This window comes from Microcaecilia unicolor, chromosome 2 (assembly GCF_901765095.1).
Source record: "Microcaecilia unicolor chromosome 2, aMicUni1.1, whole genome shotgun sequence".
NCBI classification, from domain to species: Eukaryota; Metazoa; Chordata; class Amphibia; order Gymnophiona; family Siphonopidae; genus Microcaecilia; species Microcaecilia unicolor.
In genome coordinates, this window is record NC_044032.1 from 629,501,379 (window position 1) to 629,521,699 (window position 20,321).

At 45.5% G+C, this 20,321-nt stretch overlaps 1 protein-coding gene across 1 annotated transcript in view; it reads right to left on the reverse strand.

Annotated features, from left to right (window-relative positions):
• SCOC (short coiled-coil protein) overlaps positions 1-20,321 on the reverse strand; it is a 28,870-nt gene that overhangs the window by 1,777 nt on the left and 6,772 nt on the right. Inside the window, exons 2-3 of the mRNA XM_030191708.1 lie at positions 7,406-7,477; positions 7,221-7,304 (exon numbers count right to left, since the gene is read on the reverse strand). Coding sequence (XP_030047568.1) covers positions 7,221-7,304; positions 7,406-7,477 — 156 coding nt within the window. The remainder of the gene's footprint in view (positions 1-7,220; positions 7,305-7,405; positions 7,478-20,321) is intronic.

Sequence of the window (20,321 nt, forward strand, 5' to 3'; positions counted from 1 at the left end):
TCTCCCGGTCTCGTAAGGTCCTCTTGTAATTTTTCACAATCCTCTTATGATTTAACAACTTTGAATAACTTTGTGCTGTCAGCAAATTTAATTACCTCACTAGTTACTCCCATCTCTAGATCATTTATAAATATGTTAAAAAGCAATGGTCCCAGCACAGACCCCTGGGGAAACCCCACTATCTACACTTCTCCGTTGAGAATGCTGACCATTTAACCCTACTCTCTGTTTTCTTTTAACCAATTTTTAATCCACAATAGAACACTACCTCCTATCCCATGACTCTCCAATTTCCTCTGGAGTCTTTCTTGAGGTACTTTGTCAAATGTCTTTTGAAAATCCAGATAAACAATATTAACCGGCTCACACTTATCCACGTTTGTTCACCCCTTCAAAGAAATGTAGATTGGTGAGGCGAGATTTCCCTTCACTAAATCCATGTTGGCTTTATCATTAATCCATGCTTATGAATATGCTCTAATTCTGTGCTTTATAATAGTCTCTACCATTTTGCCCAGCACATGCTTCAGGCTCACCGGTCTATAATTTCCCAGATCACCTCTGGAACCTTTTTTATAAAAATCGGCATTACAATGGACACTGTCCAATCTTCCAGTACCATGCTTGATTTTAAAGATAAATTACATATTACTAACAATATTTCTTTATTTGAATTTAATTACCACCTTTTTGAAGGAATTCAATCAAGGTGGTGTACAGTAAGAATAGATCAAACATGAGCAATAGGCAATTACAGCAGTAAAAATATTCAAATAATACAAAATATGGCATAGTACACTACTTACAAAGTCAACACAATACGTAATAGAACATTTTAATTGACAGTGAAGGGTATAAGCAGAGATGGAACATATAGATAGGTAAGAGAGTAAGAAGAGTTAGAAAGTAAGGTGTCTAATTTAAAGAAAGTTGCACATGAGGTCAGAGAGATGGTTAAATATCTCAGCTAGGGTAGGAGTGGATAATAGTTCTGCAAGTTCACTTTTCAATTCTGTCAGTACTCTAGGATGAATACCATCCAGTCCAGGCCCAGCTTTTGTTTACCTTGTTTCTTTCCTTTTCTAGTCCACTGTGCCTCTTTTCCCATTGATGTTACATTTATTCACATGCTAACAGTGTCAATACACTTGTTTTACATAGTAAAAACTTTGATCAGGACAATCATGAATGATTAAATGGCTACCATGTTTCATTAGAAATAAACAGACTGAGGAGGCTAGGGCTTTTCAGCTTGGAGAAGAGACGGCTGAGGGGAGACATGATAGAGGTATATAAAATAATGAGTGGAGTGGAACAGGTGGATGTGAAGCGTCTGTTCATGCTTTCCAAAAATACTAGGACTAGGGGGCATGCGATAAAACTACAGTGCAGTAAACTTAAAATAAATCGGAGAAAATGTTTCTTCATCCAACGCGTAATTAAACTCTGGAATTCGTTGCCGGAGAACGTTGTGAAGGCAGTTAGCTTGACCATAAGTGGAAGCAGAAGACGGTTTCCTAAAGGACAAGTCCATAAACCACTACTAAATGGACTTGGGAAAAATCCACAATTCCAGGAATAACACGTACAGAATGTCTGTACGTTTGGGAAGCTTGCCAGGTGCCCTTGGCCTGGATTGGCCGCTGTCGTGGACAGGATGCTGGGCTCGATGGACCCTTGGTCTTTTCCCAGTGTGGCATTACTTATGTACCATCACACAACAAAATGTTTGAACATGCTCTGTTTGTAGGGATGGCACAAATGGATACCGTGTTTCATTAAAATTACACAGACACCAACACACAACAAAATGTCTGAATATGCTCCGTTTGTAGGGATGGCACAAATAGAGAAATTATGTCTTTTTTTTAATCAGCATTGCTGTTCTGAACCAGCAAGTGTTATCCTTTCCCACCAGCAGATGGAGGCAGAGAAAACTGAATTCCATCAGTGACGTTACCTCTTGTAATCTATGGTGCTCTCTTGAACAATCCAGTATGCATCTGCCTAAGCAGCAGATGGTCCCTTTTTGTAAAATACCCAGTCTCATCAACCACTAAGGCTGCAAAACACATGCAAGCAAAAAACCACCGGAGGAGTGGCATTTGCTACCCCACATATACTAAGGAATAGCCATGTCATGGGAACCCCATATGGCTGTCATTTAGAAAAATCAGATCTTTTTCTTCTTCAATTACTTCTAATAGGAAAGAAAGAATACCTAGAACCCCAGGCCGAGGTCTTCCAAGGGCAGTATTTCAGAAGTGGGAGGGAGAGAGGAGACATGATAGAAACATTTAAATATCTTAAGGGCATTTATGTACAGGAAGAGAGCCTTTTCCAAATGAAGGAGAGCTCTGGAATGAGGGGGCATATGACAAAGTTAAGAGGGAATAGGCTTAGGAGTAACCTAAGGAAGTAGTATTTCACAGAGAGGGTGGTGGAGGCATGGAATGGCCTCCCGGTGGAGGTGGTGGAGTAGAGGACTGTTCCAGAATTTAAAAAGGCATGAGATAAGCATGTGGGATCGCTTAGGAACAGGAAGAATTAGGGGTTATAGAGGATGGGCAGACTGGATGGGTCATATGGCCTTTATCTGCCGTCATGTTTCTATGTTTCTAAGTGTGACTCTGACTAAAGAAAAGAAAGTTATCAGGTAAGACATAAATTTCTTCTCAGTGTCAGCTTACACTATTCTGAACCAGTGGGATATACTGAAGCAGGCCTAATGGGCTGGGGAAGACAAGGCCCCCTGAATGACTGCTAAAGCCCAAACAGACCCTGGTCAGAACACCCAACCAGTAGTGCTTAGCAAAGGAGTGGAGCTGAACCAGGTACCCTGTGCTACTCGCCCCAGATAAGGCGCTCCCCACATCAGTGGTGACCAGCACCCACCGAGGAGGATCCAGAGGGACCCCTCTCAATAAAGGTCGCCAAGAGGCATATTTTGAAAGCACTTAGCCTTCCAAAGTTCCATAGAAACCTATGGAACTATGGAAGGCTAAGTGCTTTCAAAATATGCCTCCAAGACTGTCCCACCAGGCCAGACTGAGCCTAGCCTTGACCATAAGTGGAAGCAGAAGACTAAAGTCCTGAGAGCCAGAGCCCACCATGATACAGGCTTGTTACAGAGGGCGAATATCAGCTCTCAGCCAAGATGCTGGCACTGAGCCCAGGCCATGAGCTGTGGAAGCTCGCACAACCTACGTGTTTGCACCTACAGCTTCTTCGCTCCTCTGGGAGGAACACCATTCCCCGCCATGTGTCAAAGCAAACTCCCAGATACTCCAGAATCTGAGATGGAAACAGATAGCTTTTGGAACAATTTACGACCCAACCCAACCCAACCCAGGGACTCCAGTGGGTGCAGATTATCTGACTGGCCTCCGCTGCCAAGTCGGCCTGAATCAGCCAGTTGTCCAGATACAAGTGAACCAGAATCCCCTGGCGCCAAAGATGCTCTACCATCACTACCCTGGAAAATGTGTGTGGTGCCATAGCCAAGCCATAGGGCAAGGTCTGAAACTGAAAATGCTTGCCCAGCACACAGAAGGACAAGTATCATCTCCTGTGACAATCTGCAACAAGGATGTGGAGATAAGCCTCCATGAGGTCCAGGGAAGTCAGGAACTCCCCCGGCTGCACTGAGGCTATCACTGAGCACAACACCTCCATCCAGAAAAAGAGCTGGACTGTGAGACAAACATTGACACCTTTGGAGGTCCAAATTGGGATGGAATGAGCTACCTTCAGGACCACAAAATACACAGAGTACTGTAATAGGTCGTGCTCTGCCAGAGGCACAGGCTCCACCACTCAGGTGCTGCAGGTTGGAAGCAGCAGTCTGTTGCTTCAGAGCCGAACCGCAGGGCACGGCCATGAAGGCATCCGACACCAGATGGGCTAACTCCAGAGAATACCCCCTACCAACCACCTGCAGGATCCACTCTGAAGAGAGACAGCCTGCTTCCCACCAGCACCAATAAGCGGCCCAGCGCACCCTCATTGGGCAGAACAGGGCTGGCTCTTTTAGCCTTGAAAAGGAACCCTGCTTGAAGGACCTGCTCTGGTCACCCCCTTAAGATATAAAGCAGCAGGTGGGTGGGCCGAAACCACCCTGACCCTCTAGCGCACCACTTGCAAGCAGAGGTACGCAGAGAACCTGTCTGCTGCAGCTCAGAGACTCAGAGGCCATGCCTCCCCATATCCTTAACCAGGTTCTCCAGGTCCTCCCTAAAGAGCAACCACCCCCTAAAGGGTAGCTGACTTTCAACAGCTTTTTTGAAGCAGCATCCACCACGTAGTGGTGAAGCCACAATTACCAGCGTCCAACCACCAAAGAAGCCACTGAGCCGGAAGCTAAGCGAAGCAGATCGTACAGAACGTCTGCCAAAAAAGCTGTCCCCAACTCCAGGTGAATCACTCGTGGAACTCCGGGAGCGGCTGTAGCCACTGCAACATGGCCCTTGCCACAGAACCACTACAAATGGCAGCCTGAATATTGGATATCCCACAGAAAGAGGCCAGGCAGAGCTGCTGCACTATCCTTTTGTCATGGAGCTCTTTCAGAGCCAATCCCCTGTGGACCGTCACAACAAGAGCGTCCACCTTAGGAAAGGACCAATACCTTCCAACCTCCTCCAAAGCAAAGGTATAAAGGTGATCCAGAGCCCTGGCACCTCTTAAGGGAACCATCAGGATTTTCCCACTGCCATCAAGCAGTTAAGAGCCTTATGAAGAGGAAAATACTTAGGGGACCCAGTGAGCCCCTCCAGCAGCAGACCCCCCCAAAGGGGTCTGCAGTCGGACTCTGAAGAACAGAAAGGGTCTTAGTAACCTCACAAATAAGAGGAGGTAGCACCTCTTGCTGAAAGACGATCTCATAGGACTGCTCTTCCTCAGCTTCGAGATGGCATAGCCTCAGGGTTCGAATCCCTTATGGACTCAGAGTCCAAGAAGGCCTCAGAGTCCTCTCCTGCCTCCTCTCAGGGAAATCGGCACCTCTGGCACCCTCCCCTTGTTCCTACGCTAGAAACCAAAACCGGGACCCCACCACAACTGTAACTGCTGTCAGACCAACTCTGCTAAACTCTGAAGCCAAAAAGCTCCAGGGGCCCCATTTAGACCCCCCTCCCCTCAAAACAGACCCTAGAAGCAGCAGAGATGAAATCCCCAAGGCAGACAAAATGACCAACAATCCCGTTGCTTCAGTGGGAGGGGAGAACATATCAACTCCGGAGAACCTTTCCAACTCCCCACCACCACCACCACCCCGGGACTGTTTCCGAAGTCAGAAACAGCCCTTCGCACTGCGTGCATGCAGAACCAGCAGCCTTACTGAGCTGCCAGTTCCTGCACACAGAGCAACGCTTCCTGGAGGCCATCCCCGGCCATGTGTCAGGCAGGCATGGCCTGACACACCTCCGAACCTGCCTCAGCCCAGGCATCTGGCTCCTGCGCCAACCTGGGTTCTCTGGGGGTGCAAAGTAAGGGAAATCCCTCAACTGAGGTGGGGGGGGGGGATTTCCCTATTCAGGGCTGCTCTGCCTTTTTTTTTTTAACCTTTTTCTTAAAGAGACAGGAGCAGCAAAAAGCCTTATTCTCTAAAACAAGGAAAAATGGCTGCCCATGGCAATTTTCTTTTTTGGGTGGGGGGAATTTAAACACCTGGGAGCTGCAGAGGGAACTCATGGTGGACACACCCAAACAGGGTGAATGAGCAGCGGGGGGGGGGGGGGGGGGGGGATGGAGGCCCACAGTCCTCGGGGCACGATCTCTTGGGAACAAGCCAAAGCCTGGCCCAGAGGCACTAAGGAGTGTGACTGGGGGCTGCGGAGCCAAGCTCTTAGCTCAGCTAGGTACAATCCTGAGACTAAATTGGAAGCAGCTGTTAGGCTCAACCACGTTGTGTGGTCACGGTCAGTAGAGCAGAGAGATAGGCCAGGGACAGAGCTGAAAGGTAGAGAAAAATACTGGATTGTTCCATAGAGTACCACAGATTATAACCAGCGATATCACTGGTGGAATTCAGTTCTCTCTACTGGTGCAAAATACAGCTATTAGATTAATAAGTGGTATTGGGCATTATGGAAGTGTATCCCCTGTATTTCGCATCTTTCATTGGTTGCCAATTCAAAAACGTATCCATTTCAAAATTCTTTGTTTAGTATTTAAATCAATATTTGGTTTGAGCTCTGGGGGTTTGAGCGAACTGATGGTATTTTCATCAGTTGTTAGAAAACTTGGTTTTTCGAGAACTTTGAATCTAGGTTTTCCATCTGTAAAAAAATATTCATTTAAAGTCAAGCTTCTTTTCCTTTTTGGGGGGGGGGGGGGGGGGCGCTAGAGCATGAATTCACTTCAAGTTGAGATCTGTATCTCTATCTTTCATTTAGGACATACCTATTTGAGAAATAATTCCATTTTGATTTGTTTTGTGGTTTTTGTTTTTAATTTTGTTTTTGATTTATTATTTTATATACACAATTAGTTCGGTTAATGTATAATTTTAATTTCTGCTGGAGTTTTCTTTTAATGTAAACTGTTTTGAATCTTTTTTGGAATGTTAGCGGTATATAAAACTAGTATAGTATAGTATTATCTGCTGGAGGGAAGAACATCCGCTGGTTTTCTTTGGCCTTTTCCTTGTTCATTTCACACATCAGTTTTAATTAAAATGTTTACATGCACTAATTCCTAAGATAACATATGTTAAGTTGATATAGCACATAGTACAAGTACAATAACAAAACAAGGGCCCTGTTTCCTGCTGCCTAATGGTCGGCAGTGGGTTAAAATCCTGTGAAACCAGGTTCAGTTCCCTTTGCAGCTCCGTGTGACCCTGGGCAAGTCACTTAGCCCTCCATTGCCCAAGGTACAATATACTTATATTGTGAGCCCATCAGGGACAGTGCAAGTACCTGAATAGTTACAAAGAGGCAGTATATCAAATTGATAAACTTAAACTGCACTAGAGGCACACTTAACGTTTTTAGCGTGTACTAAAAATTAGAGCATGCTAAACGCTACAGATGTCCATAGGAATAGGAAACAGGGCCCCAAATGTGCGCTAACAAATGCATATCCCTAGTAGTTTGGTTTACACATGCACGATTACAAAGCATAACACAAATTACCATATATGCCACCAAAGACATCCTCAGATATTCTCTCCCTTAATCAAAATATTTGCCACAAGTTCCAAATGTCAAATTTCTAACCTTCCAGAGTATGCTGAAGCTCCAAAACCTGATTAATAAGTCGTGTTTTTTCCTCCAGTTCAACCTGGTTTTCGGCTTCAACAGCTGTAACGAACCAAATATATTTCAATGAACTGCAGAGTAAAGTTTTACTGATCTCAGATGGTCAACTAAAATCAGAGCAAAGACCGACAGACTTATCTTACCATCCATATCTGCATTCATTCCCACAGCGTGCACACTGTTCTGTCTGGAATGCCGTACTGGCGAAGGGTGCTCTGCGAGGCAAGAAGTCAGCATTAGAAAGAACATGTCCAATCATCCCTTAAACTGTAAGGTTACAGAAGCTCTTCAGTGTGATAGCTGACATTAAGGAATCTTCACATTTTCTATACTATTCAAAATAGCAAGCAACCAAAACTACCTTTAAAAAGCAAAGTTCGACAAACCCTAGGTCACCACAGCAGCTAAACATACCCCCCCGCCCCCCCCCCCCCCCAGACTTAACACCTACTTTTTGGCTGGAGCTGCAGAAAGCAGGGACCATCAGAACCAGGATCTCTATTGTTCACTTTACCTCCTCTTCTCACAATGGCACCTCTGGTGGGCACACATGCTCATACACCCCTCCCAGGCTGAGGCTCACTGTTGATCACAAGGGAAAAAGAGTGGCTCCACATCAGGCCACAGCTGGCTCTTCTACTGCCCAGTGCTGAATGTTAAATGTAATTTTACATTCAGAGCCAAAGTGACAGAATGTAACTTGATGCACAGCTTCTCTCCTTTCCTTCCACTTGTGATCCTCAGAGGGCCGGAGCTGCAGAAGGGGGTGGGGGGGGAGGGTGATGGAGAGAAAGCGAGGTGCCTATGTGCCGCAGGGGTCGAAAGGAGGCAAATGCAGGAGGAAGGGAGACAGCAGAGTGTTTCTGTGCTGGGGTGTAGAAGAAAAAGCTGGAGAGATGAATGGAGGGAATCATTTATGAGGGGAGTGGTCACTGGGAAATAGGAGGGGTGGTATATGGGAACATGGTCATCAAGAGCAAGTTATAGGGATGTTTGTATCAGAAAAAAAAGGGGGGGTCAGAATGAGTATACAAATGTTTGTGTTGGAGGGGAGACAGGCAGTGAGCAAGCAACGGGGATGTATAGGAGACAGAACAGGAACAGAGCTAAAATTGAAAGGGGGGGGCAGTCCTTGCTGGGAGACAAAGTTGGGCAATGTCCACCCTGGAAAGACAGCCTACACGGAGCCTTGTTAAATCAGAAGATTAGTAACAGCAGAACCAGCCCACAATGACCAGTATTATTAAGGATGTTCTCCAGCTGCCCTGTTTGTAGGATCAATTTAAAATTTGAGTCTTGCTCTTTTTTTCTGGAGGAGGGGGAGAGGAAGAGAAGGTGGGGGAGAAGAGGGACTGTGAGAAGCTCCAGACAGGGGGTAGATAGAGAGAGAGCAAAGATTGTTGATGATACGTTGAAATGCTCTGCCCAGTGTATTGCGGCGGCTAAGAAAGCAAATAGAATGTTAGGTATTATTAGGAAAGGAATGGAAAACAAAAGTGAGGATGTTATGCCTTTGTATTGGTCAATGGTGCGATCGCACTTCGAATATTGTGTTCAATTCTGGTCACTGCATCTCAAAAAAAGATATAGTAGAATTAGAAAAGGTACAGAGAAGGGCGACGAAAATGATAAAGAGGATGGGACGACTTCCCTATGAGGACAGGCTGAAGCATCTAGGGCTCTTCAGCTTGGAGAAGAGACGGCTGAAGGGAGATATGACAGAGGTCTATAAAATAATGAGTGGAGTGGAACGGGTAGACATAAATCATTTGTTTACTCATTCCAAAAATACTAGGACTAGTGGGCATGCAATGAAGCTACAAAGTAGTAAATTTAATATGAATTGGAGAAAATCTTTCTTCACTCAACGTGCAATTAAACTCTGGAATTCGTTGCCAGGGAATGTGGTAAAGACGGTTAGCTTAGCATGGTTTAAAAAGGGTCTGGACAGCTTCCTAAAGGAAAAGTCCATAGATCATTATTAAATTGACTTGGGAAAATCCACTGCTTATTTCTGGGATAAGAAGCATAAAATGTATTGAGCTTTTCTGGGATCTTGCCAGGTATTTGTGACCTGGATTGGCCACTGTTGGAGCCAGGATGCTGGGTTTGATGGACCTTTGGTCTGTCCCAGTATGGCAATACTTATGTACTAAGGGCTTCTGCTTGTGGGAGAGAGGAGAAGATTCAGAAAGGCTACTACAGGGGACAGGGATGCAACACCAAGGATGCTGCTAGGGTAGCTGTGTAGGTAATGGAGAGGTTTTAGGCTGCAGCTGCTGGGAGTGGGAGGACAAGCAATGAGGAGAGGTTAAAAGTACACCTGCTGGGGGCAGGTGGGCAATGCAACTTTGGGGGTAGGTGGGCAAGTGCACTGTCCCATACACCAGTGAAAGAAAATGAAAAGGGTCAAACTGTGGGGTTGGAGGCATTGAAAAATGATGAAAACAAGTTGAACTGAACTTTAAATCTGAGGAGAAAGGAGGCATTAAAGAAAGATGTGGGTTTGTCCAATGGACGTAAAAGACTAGAGGAGAGGAGGGGCTGAGGCAGTGTGGGAACTCCCTGTGCACGCTCAGTGCATGCAAACCTCTCTCATGACTATTTATTGTGGATATCCTGAAAACCTGACTGGCTGGGGTACCTCCAGGAACAGGTTTGGGAACCACTGCCATACGCCCATAGCAGCTTCAACATCAGTCTCTTCATCATTGCCTCAGCAACCTCAGCCTAAAGCCTCATCATTGCCATATACACTGCAGGTGGGTGGGCAATGGGGGCAGCAATATATAGTTAAGCTCTGGAACGCATTACCAAAGCAGGTGATAACAGTAGTTAATGATGCTGGTTTAAACAAAAAAAAGGTTTGGATAAATTCCTGAAGGAAAAAAATATATAAACAGTAGTTAAAGTAGACCTGGGGAAAGCCACATTATCCCCGAGATTAACATGGAATCTTGCTACTTTTTGGGACTCTGCCAGGCACTTTTGACCTAGACTTGTCACTGTTGAAAACAGGATACTGGGCTAGATGGACCTTAGGCCTGACCCAGTAGGGCAACCCATGTTGTCTTTCCCTGCTACTGTAATAGCTTGCTGTACGCAGTGCGTTGTTTCTAGCAAAAAAGGTGCCGGTACTCAAATGGTAGGCCACTCTTCAGGGGTAGGGTGATCCCCAGCTGTAAAGGACTTAAATATAAGCAGGCATACGCTACTACCTTCTCGTACAGAAGTACACAGCTATGGAACGCACTACCCACAGCCTTGAAAACCATGGACAATCTAACCAACTTTCGCAAATCTTTGAAGACACATCTCTTCAACAAAGCTTACAAAAAGAACCCTTAATGACTTAATTCCACCCAACCCACTCAAGGATTAAAATACACCTCTTACACCACCCTACCTAATCACTTACCTCTCTAATCCCTCATCCATCTTCTGATTACTACCGATTGTATCTTAGATCCTGTCATGACTTTGTCATAACAACACTCTGTAAGCCACATTGAGCCTGCAAATAGGTGGGATAATGTGGGGTACAAAGGCAATAAATAATAATAATAATCACTGAGGGACGCAGTTCACAATAGCCAGGCCCCCTGAAACCAGTCACGGAATCTATGACAAGGCAGAATTGGTGTGTAAAGCCTGAGCTCTTTCATTAAAACTTGGTGTTTATGGGTCAATTTTAGCAGACAATGGAAAAGGTGTCGGTACTCAGTACCCCCAAGTACCCCCTCAAAAAAAGCCCTGGCTGTACGTCACATTATGAATGTGTGATTTATAAATGAGCATAAATAAATAATTTCAGTCATTCAAGTCTGTCTGTTTGGCACTGTCCCAATTGGCTCCCAGATCCAAAGAGAATGTTGGGGCACACTTCAAGACCATGAAAACAGAAGATGAACTGGCCACTATCTTTTCTATCTACACTTCTTCCCTTGGTTCATTAATCTCATCCCATGGCTTTTCCTACCATCTCTATGCTGATGACTCCCAAATCTACCTTTCTACCCCTGATATCTCACCTTGCATCCAAACCAAAGTTTCAGTGTGCTTGTCTGACATTGCTGTCTGGATGTCTCAACGCCACCTGAAGTTAAATATGACCAAAAACCGAGCTTCTCATTTCCCCCCCCCCCCCCCCAAACCCACCTCCCCGCTCCCCCCATTTTCTATTTCTGTTGATGGCTCTCTCATTCTCCCTGTCTCCTCAGCTCGAAACCTTGGGGTCATCTTTGACTCTTCTCTCTCCTTTGCTCATATCCAGCAGATTGCCAAGACCTGTCGTTTCTTTCTTTACAACATCCGTAAAATCCGCCCCTTTCTTTCCGAGCACTCTACCAAAACCCTCATCCACACCCTTGTCACCTCTCGTTTAGACTACTGCAATCTGCTTCTTGCTGGCCTCCCACTTAGTCACCTCTCCCCTCTCCAGTCGGTTCAAAACTCTGCTGCCCGTCTCATCTTCCGCCAGGATCGCTTTACTCATACTACCCCTCTCCTCAAGACCCTTCACTGGCTCCCTATCCATTTTCGCATCCTGTTCAAACTTCTTCTACTAACCTATAAATGTACTCACTCTGCTGCTCCCCAGTATCTCTCCACACTCGTCCTTCCCTACACCCCTTCCCGTGCACTCCGCTCCATGGATAAATCCTTATCTGTTCCCTTCTCCACTACTGCCAACTCCAGACTTCGCGCCTTCTATCTCGCTGCACCCTACGCCTGGAATAAACTTCCTGAGCCCCTACGTCTTGCCCCATCCTTGGCCACCTTTAAATCTAGACTGAAAGCCCACCTCTTTAACATTGCTTTTGACTCGTAACCACATGTAACCACTCGCCTCCACCTAGCCTCCTCTCTTCCTTCCCGTTCACATTAATTGATTTGATTTGCTTACTTTATTTATTTTTTGTCTATTAGATTGTAAGCTCTTTGAGCAGGGACTGTCTTTCTTCTATGTTTGTGCAGCGCTGCGTATGCCTTGTAGCGCTTTAGAAATGCTAAATAGTAGTAGTAGTAGTAGTAGTAGGGGGTTCTCAAACCAGTCAGGTTTATTTATTTATTTAGATTTTGCTCACACCTTTTTCAGTAGTAGCTCAAGGTGAGTTACATTCAGGTACTCTGGATATTTCTCTTTCCCAGGAGGGCTCATAATATAAGTTTGTACCTGAGGCAATGGAGGGTTAAGTGAGTTGCCCAAGATCACAAGGAGCAGCAGAGGGATTTGAACTGGCCACCTCTGGATTGCAAGACCGGTGCTCTAACCACTAGGCCACTCCTCCACTCCAGGATATTCATAATGAATATGCATACAATAGAGGTAGGGCATGCAAATTTATCTCATTCATATTCATTGTGGATACCCTGAAAACATGAATGGGTTCAGAATCCCTGACTTTGATAGTGGCCAGTTCAGTTTACTGGCTAGGTGTGTCCCGAGGACTGAGTTGAGAACCCAATCTAAGCTGAAGCATTCTGTCCACTTCACTTATTTTTGCTCTCAAACCAAAGGTGAAATGTAATCACACTTGATAATTTACTTTCTCTGTAGATACCATGAGAATGCAGGCACACGAGAAGGTGACTTCATCCAACAGAGCCTTAGTGCCTGGAATTCTCCTTCAGTTCAGAAAAGTCTGAAAAACAGACCCCTCTGAGCATGCACAGGGAGTTCCCACGCTGCCTCAGTCCCTCATCTCCTCTAGTCTTTTAAGTCCATTGGACAAACCCACATCTTTCTTTAATGCCTCCTCTCTCCTCAGATTTAAAGTTCAGTTCAGCTTGTTTTCATCATTTTTCAATGACTCCAACCCCAAGGTTTCACCCTTTCATTTTCTTTGCCGGTATGGACATGCCTCAGCCCTCCTCTCCAGCAGCATGTAGCAGCACTTGTTAAATGAAAGTAAAAGCAACTGCGCAACAAGCCAACATCATTCCCATTGCATTGGGGGGAGTGGCTCAGTAGACGGTCCCTTATTTATTTTTTTTAATTGGGAACACCTCTCCACCTCAGCTCCTCCATTTCTTACTGCTGACTGCCTCCCTCAGGAGCCCAAGATTTATACTCGTCTCGCTAAACAAAAACGTAAGACAAGAAGAATTCCTCCCATGTGTCAGGTACTAATACTGACAAAGAGAAGGAACCTAGACATTCCTCCTTGAACAATGGAACCCAGTTCCTCAGATACTCTGACGCTCCTCACCAGGGAGGCAGATTTCTCCCTGAAAGGGAATTCCCCACCCCACCCCCCCCCCCAAAAAAGTCTCCCAGGACATTATACCTCTGCCTAATCCACGGGCTGCATCCAAGTCTTCTTCAGTCCCCATGGCCACAGCTAACTCTGCTCTCATATCTGCTCAGACAATTTTTTCAAACAAGTGCTGCTTTTTACAATCCACAGGTCCCTTACAGCATACCTCTCACGCACAGACCATCCATTTACAGAGCATTACTCTCCATTCTCCTTGTTCATTATATCCAGTCTGGTCTTCGCAACAACCATCTCCACCACACAGTTACTCTTCAGAAAACCTTCCTGCTCCCATCCCTGGGATCTCATCCCAGTAGACACCATGGTTCTTCCTTCTAATCCAACCCCTGCTTCACCTATGGATAAGCAAGAGCAGCAACCTTCTGAAGAATTTTATTATTCTAAATTTATCTCAAAAGCTCTCTCTAGGGACTCTTCAGTCCCTGGGAAATAGAAGACACTTCAAGTTTTTTTCCTGCTACTAGAGAGATCATAGCTCTTCCCATTTATGAACTTTTGCAAAAATTGCAATTATCCATATAAAAGACCCTTTCTTCCATACCACCTACATCAAGACAGCTTAAACTCCATTATGAGGTCTTACCTACAGTCCTCCAAGGAAAAACAGCAAGATATTACACAACAGGAAAGAAGATATACCAAAGCTCCATGCAGACCCTACACACCGCTATGGACACTAAGGTCCTCTTAAGGACTATCACTAACCACACCCTCTCCAAAAGACATTACACAATGTGATATCCACAAGCGAGCCTTCTCCAGAGTAGCCCCCACACTCTGGAATGCACTGCCTGAAAGGCTCCACTTATCACAAGACTATCTCTACTTCAGGAAGCAGGTGAAAGCTTGGCTCTTCAATCAGGCCTTTAATGGAAGAAGTAACTAACTTGTTAGTCTCACTCACAGAAGGAGTGACATGGGCTGCATATACTGCAGCAGGACATGTTTATCCACTCCTACCCTAGGTGAGATAATATTTAACCATCTCTCTGACCTCATGTGCAACTTTCTTTAATTTTAAAATTAGTCACCTTACTTTCCAACTCTTCTTACTCTCTTACCAATCTATATCTCTTACCTATCTTCACTGTCAATTAAAATGTTCTATTACATATTGTGCTGACATTGTAAGAAGTATACTATGCCATACTTTCTATTATTTGAATATTACTTCTGTAATTGCCTATTGCTCATGTTTGATCTTACTGTACACTGCTTTGAGTGAATTCCTTTAAAAAGACAGTAAATAAATTCTAATAAATAAAATCATAGAAAAAATTTGAAGCGAGGAGGGGCGTGTCAAGATGGCGGCCTGAGCACGTCGGCTAGTCGGTCTAAGCTGTTTTCTGGCATTTCTTCTACTAGTTTCATTGCCTAATGCATCATATCAAAAGGAAGGGGATGGTGAAGGGCCAACTGCCGCTGGCCAGAACCTCATCCCAGATCAAGCAAATGCTAGACCAATATGCAACGAGCACCCCACCGAATACCGGAACGTTAAAACCTGCTTTGAGCACCAATGGAGGAGCAACGGTTCTCGTGGGGATTGAGACATCTTTATCCTCTCCGGAGCTTAATCCACCACCATGCCCTGCATACTTTAGGGGTATAGAGGAAGGCCCAGCTGAATCGGGAACCAGTAGCAGCAAGGCCTTGGTCGGCAGCATTCTACCCCAAACCGTAGAGGAAACGTGCTTGGAGCCTGAAGCTCCCGTGGTGGCTACATTGGAGTCTAATTGGAGAGCAATTCAAGAATTAACAAGAGTAGTTACTAAATCTGCTCAAGATACATCTCTTCTCGTGAGTAAAGTAGATGCTTTATCGTTAGAAAAAGTCAAACAAGATTCTGAGAATCAAACTTTACAGACGCAATCAGAGGTTAAAAATTTAAAATCTATTACTGACGCACGCTGCACTAACTGCCCCAAGTAAACCGCTGAAACTATCCCCTGTGCTTCTGACTCACCGGACGCCTGTGGGGAACCCCCGTCCCGCTGAACACCCGTTGCAGGCTGACGGCGGCAGGACTCACACTCCCCTGACACTGCTCTCCGGCCCCCACACTGGGAGCAGCGCTTAGCCGCCTCAGAAGGCACTGACATGCTCCACAAATGCCTGCCCCAAAACTAACTCGGCAGACCGTCTAGTTCCTCAGTATGATTAAACAAAAACAAAGTCTCTTAAAGAGACCCTTACCTTTTTTTTTTCAGGAGTAAAAGTAAACACCCGATCAGGCCAACAGCCCCAGGCAACGGAGGAAAGGTAGGGGGAGACCGGGAGGGACCTGGCACCACCAGGTGTACACCACAAGCTGCAAACAGCCACTCAACCCCTGCCTGTGCTAAACTAGGCCCAAAGGACACCAGTAGCCAGATCAAACCAGAGCTGCACAGAGTTGTCCCTCCACCTGCTAGATAGAGAGAATACTGAGGTTTACTTGGCTGCACAGGTCCACATATAGCAAACCTCGGAGGTTCCCTCTATCTCCACCTGCTGGTAGAAGGACACAACCCACAAGTCTCTGGATTGATCTGTGGGACGCTATGGAACAGTTGACTTTGTTTGCAGGTGGATATTGCCATACCATAATTATTACAGAAAAAAAGACACACAGAATGAAAGTTCAGTAGGTGAACGTTGCTCAAAGGTAGATCACTTCTTTAACGACCTTACAATAAAGTTCTTCCTAGCTTGGCTGATGATTTATATTTATTTAAGTATTTATGTAGTGCCTAGACCTAAGTGGTTTACTACTTCTTATGAGTACTGGCACTGTCCCAAATGGGCTCACAATCTAAGTAGTATATTGTACTTGGGGCAATAGAGGGCTAAATGACTTGCCCAAGGTCACATGGAGCTGCAGAGAGAATTGAACCCGGTTCCCCAGGATCTCAACCCGCTGCTGACCATTAGGCAGCAGCAGGAATCAAACCCAGTTTCCCAGGTCCGCAACCCGCTGCACTAACCATTATGCCACTCCTCCACTCTGCAGCCAGCACTATAACATTTAATGTACTATAAATAAATCTAATGTGCTTCAATGCAAGGCCCGGGGGACAATGGCAGTCCCTGGAGACTTCTGGGGCAGCCCTTGTTATCCTGGCTTCCCCCCCCCCCCCCCCCCCCTTCTACTCCCTACCTCTCTATGAAGCTCACAACACTAAGGTGGCTGGAAGAAGAGCCACATGCTTTAAGGACAAGGCGTTTCTCAATAGAGAAGAATGTATTTGAAAATGACCACCTCCTTGAGGATATGTCCAATAAAAAAGTGTGAAGGCAGGCTGGTGAGGAGGATGTCATCGACACACACTGGTCAGCAGTGTCATGGCCTCACATGGGAAGATAATCTGGTGGCTCTCCTTCAGATTACTTGGGTCTAAATTGGCTCCAACTTTAGACCACTGATCTAAGTACAATAATTTTTGGAGTTCTGAGAATGAGTAACAAATAAAAGAAAACTGCCCCATTACTATACGAGAGTTTAATTTCTTTTCTGTCTTGATTTCCAGTGTTTGGACTTAAATGTTCTCACCATCAATGAAAATTTTAATATATTTAAATAAAGAACTGGCCCAACACAGAGCACTGATCTTTCACTTCCATCAAAACTAACCACTGTGTTCCGTTGCTAACCAACTCCTCAGTAAATTAACTTATTATCCAAATACTTAAAAGCAAACATTTAGAGATGACCTTAATGAAAAAAAAAGCTGCCCCTCAAACTAAGATTTGTGGGTGCCAGTCTAAATACACCTTTCTCTTCTCCTGCGTGGCTCTAGAAACATCTGGAGAAATCTTAACCTGACATCCATATTTTACCCCTTCCACAACACCCCCATACCACACCTCCTTGCCATAAAGACATCCTACAGTTTTAGACATCCATATCCTGCCTTTATAAAATCTGGATTTAGACATCCATGCAATATACCAGTTTTCAGACATCTAAAACACAAATAAGAGCTTCTACAATACTACTACTACTTAACATTTCTAAAGCGCTACTAGGGTTATGCAGTGCTGTGCAATTTACATAGAGGGACAGTCCCTGCTCAAAGAGCTTACAATCTAGAAGACAAGTGAACGGTCAGTCCGATAGGGGCAGTCACATTGAGCTTACAATCTAGAAGACAAGTGAACGGTCAGTCCGATAGGGGCAGTCACATTGGGGCAGTCTGGATTTACTGAACGGTAAGAGTTAGGTGCCGAACGAAGCAATGAAGAGGTGGGTTTTAAGGGCCAATGTTGAGAAACTTAGGGCCATTGGTGTTAAGGGATTTGATCTCCCTTCTATCCACTGTAGTTTTCTATATTTACATTTGGAAGTCTTATCACAGATTCAATTCTTTTTCAGCACTGTAGGACCCTACTCTTTAAAGGTGTCTTTTAAACTGAAGTTTTCTTGGAGTTAATCCTGAACACCTTTGGGTGGAGTGCAGATGCTTAACCACGCTTTTTAAGGATGTAATGACACCTGAGGCAGTCCTTTCTGGGGCGAAACATGGCCATGTCAGGTCTTTTATTGTCTTATTTTGAATTTTATTGCTATTTTAAATAAATTATTTTGTTTTACCTGGTGCGGTTTTAAGACTTTTCTTTTTGCTTTATAGAGCACCAGCCCCTCCTGTTTGTTCTCAATATTATTATTATTAGCATTGGTATAGTGCTACCAGACGCACGCAGCGCTGAACACCTGATACAAAGAGACAGTCCCTGCTCGAAAGAGCTTACAATCTAAATAATACAGACAGACAAGACAGTTACAGGTGACGGAAGTAATGGGTGAGAAGGGAGGAAGGGACAAGGGGAGGGCAATTGAGTATTGGCTAGGAGCTAAAAGCAGTAGTGAAAAGGTGGGGTTGCAGCATAGATTTGAAAATAGGTAGAGATGGAGCTAGACGTATAGGTCCAGAAAGTCTATTCCAGGCATAAGGTGCTGCGAGAGAAAAGGAGCAAAGCCTGGAGTTAGCAGTGGAGGAGAAGGGGGATGACAAGCGAGATTTGTCAAGTGAGCGGAGTTCACGGGGAGGAATGTAGGGAGAGATGAGAGCGGAGAGGTAATAGGGGGCTGCAGAGTGGATGAATAAAATTACATAGGTCATAAGTACGTAAGTAATGCCATACTGGGAAAAGACCAAGGGTCCATCGAGCCCAGCATCCCGTCCACGACAGCGGCCAATCCAGGCCAAGGGCACCTGGCAAGCTTCCCAAACGTACAAACATTCTATACATGTTATTCCTGGAATTGTGGATTTTTCCCAAGTCCATTTAGTAGCGGTTTATGGACTTGTCCTTTAGGAAACCGTCTAACCCCTTTTAAAACTCAAATTAGAGTTACCCACCCTCATCTTCTATTTTACTGTGTTACAGTTACCGTCATCATGTGCATAGGGCTTCCAGTCTGAGGAAGGGAGCAGTGAAACATTGTACATACTACTACTACTACTTAACATTTCTAGAGCGCTACTAGGGTTACGCAGCGCTGTACAATTTAACAAAGAGAGACAGTCCCTGCTCAAAGAGCTTAAAATCTAATAGATAAGAGTGAGACAAATATAGGACAATCAAGCCATTGTGACATCACTGATGAGGTTGGCTCTTAGGCATTGGTGAAATGAGGCATTATGACATCACAATCTCAGCTCTGGTTAAATCACTGCTCTATGTAATACTACTACTACTTAACATTTCTATAGCGCTACTAGGGTTACGCAGCGCTGTACAATTTAACAAAGAGAGACAGTCCCTGCTCAAAGAGCTTACAATCTAATAGACAAGTGAACGGTCGGTCCGATAGGGGCAGTCAAATTGGGGCAGTCTGGATTCACTGAACGGTAAGGGTTAGGTGCCGAACGCAGCATTGAAGAGGTGGGCTTTAAGCAAAGACTTGAAGACGGGCAGGGAGGGGGCTTGGCGTAAGGGTTCAGGAAGGTTGTTCCAAGCATAGGGTGAGGCGAGGCAGAATGAGCGGAGCCTGGAGTTGGCGGTGGTGGAGAAGGGTACTGAGAGGAGGGATTTGTCCTGTGAACTTTACGGGTGGGTCATGGTACATGGGTCAGACAGCAAGCGAGGGAAGGGTCTAGGCCCACAGCCCCACTCTCTCTACCTGGGATAGGACACTGGCTGCCCGGCTACGGACTTGTCACAACAGGACAGCTGCTACCAGAGAGAATGACCTTTACAGCGGCACCTCAGACCCTGCCCCGGGTACTCACTGACCGGCGGGCGCTTCCTTCCCTGCTGTCACCCTGACGCTTTGTTTTCCGATCCTGGCCGGACAAGTACTGTAATACACACCTACTACCGTCCGCAACCAGCGGGGCGTGGCGCGCGCTCCCCGTACCAAGGTGAACGTCACGCACGCAAGCGCGAGCCTGTCCCCCCCCTACTCGGTTAGGGCGGAGTCGGCTCTTCCTACGACCTCAGCTCGTTGGTCGCCAGCCTGGCAGAGGCGGGGTCACTAATCCGTAATGACAGGAGCGTGTTGTGGAAAAGCTGCGCGACTCTCCATCCAGGAGGTTTAATAGACAGGAGACGAAGTGACGTCGGAACGCTGAAACCAATTGGGGTAGTCTACGTTTCCCCTTCCCAGCGCAGCTGTCATCCCCGTTCGCTCAAAGCAAAGCAAGCAAACCTATGAGCTGCTGCGTCCACCTTGTCGTTCTTTATTGTTGGTAGCATTTTTATTTGATCTCACTTATATTTTCAAACATGCCAGCTTCTGCAGCACACGGATGTGCAAAGAGGAAGTATAATAACGGAATAACTTTTCATAGGT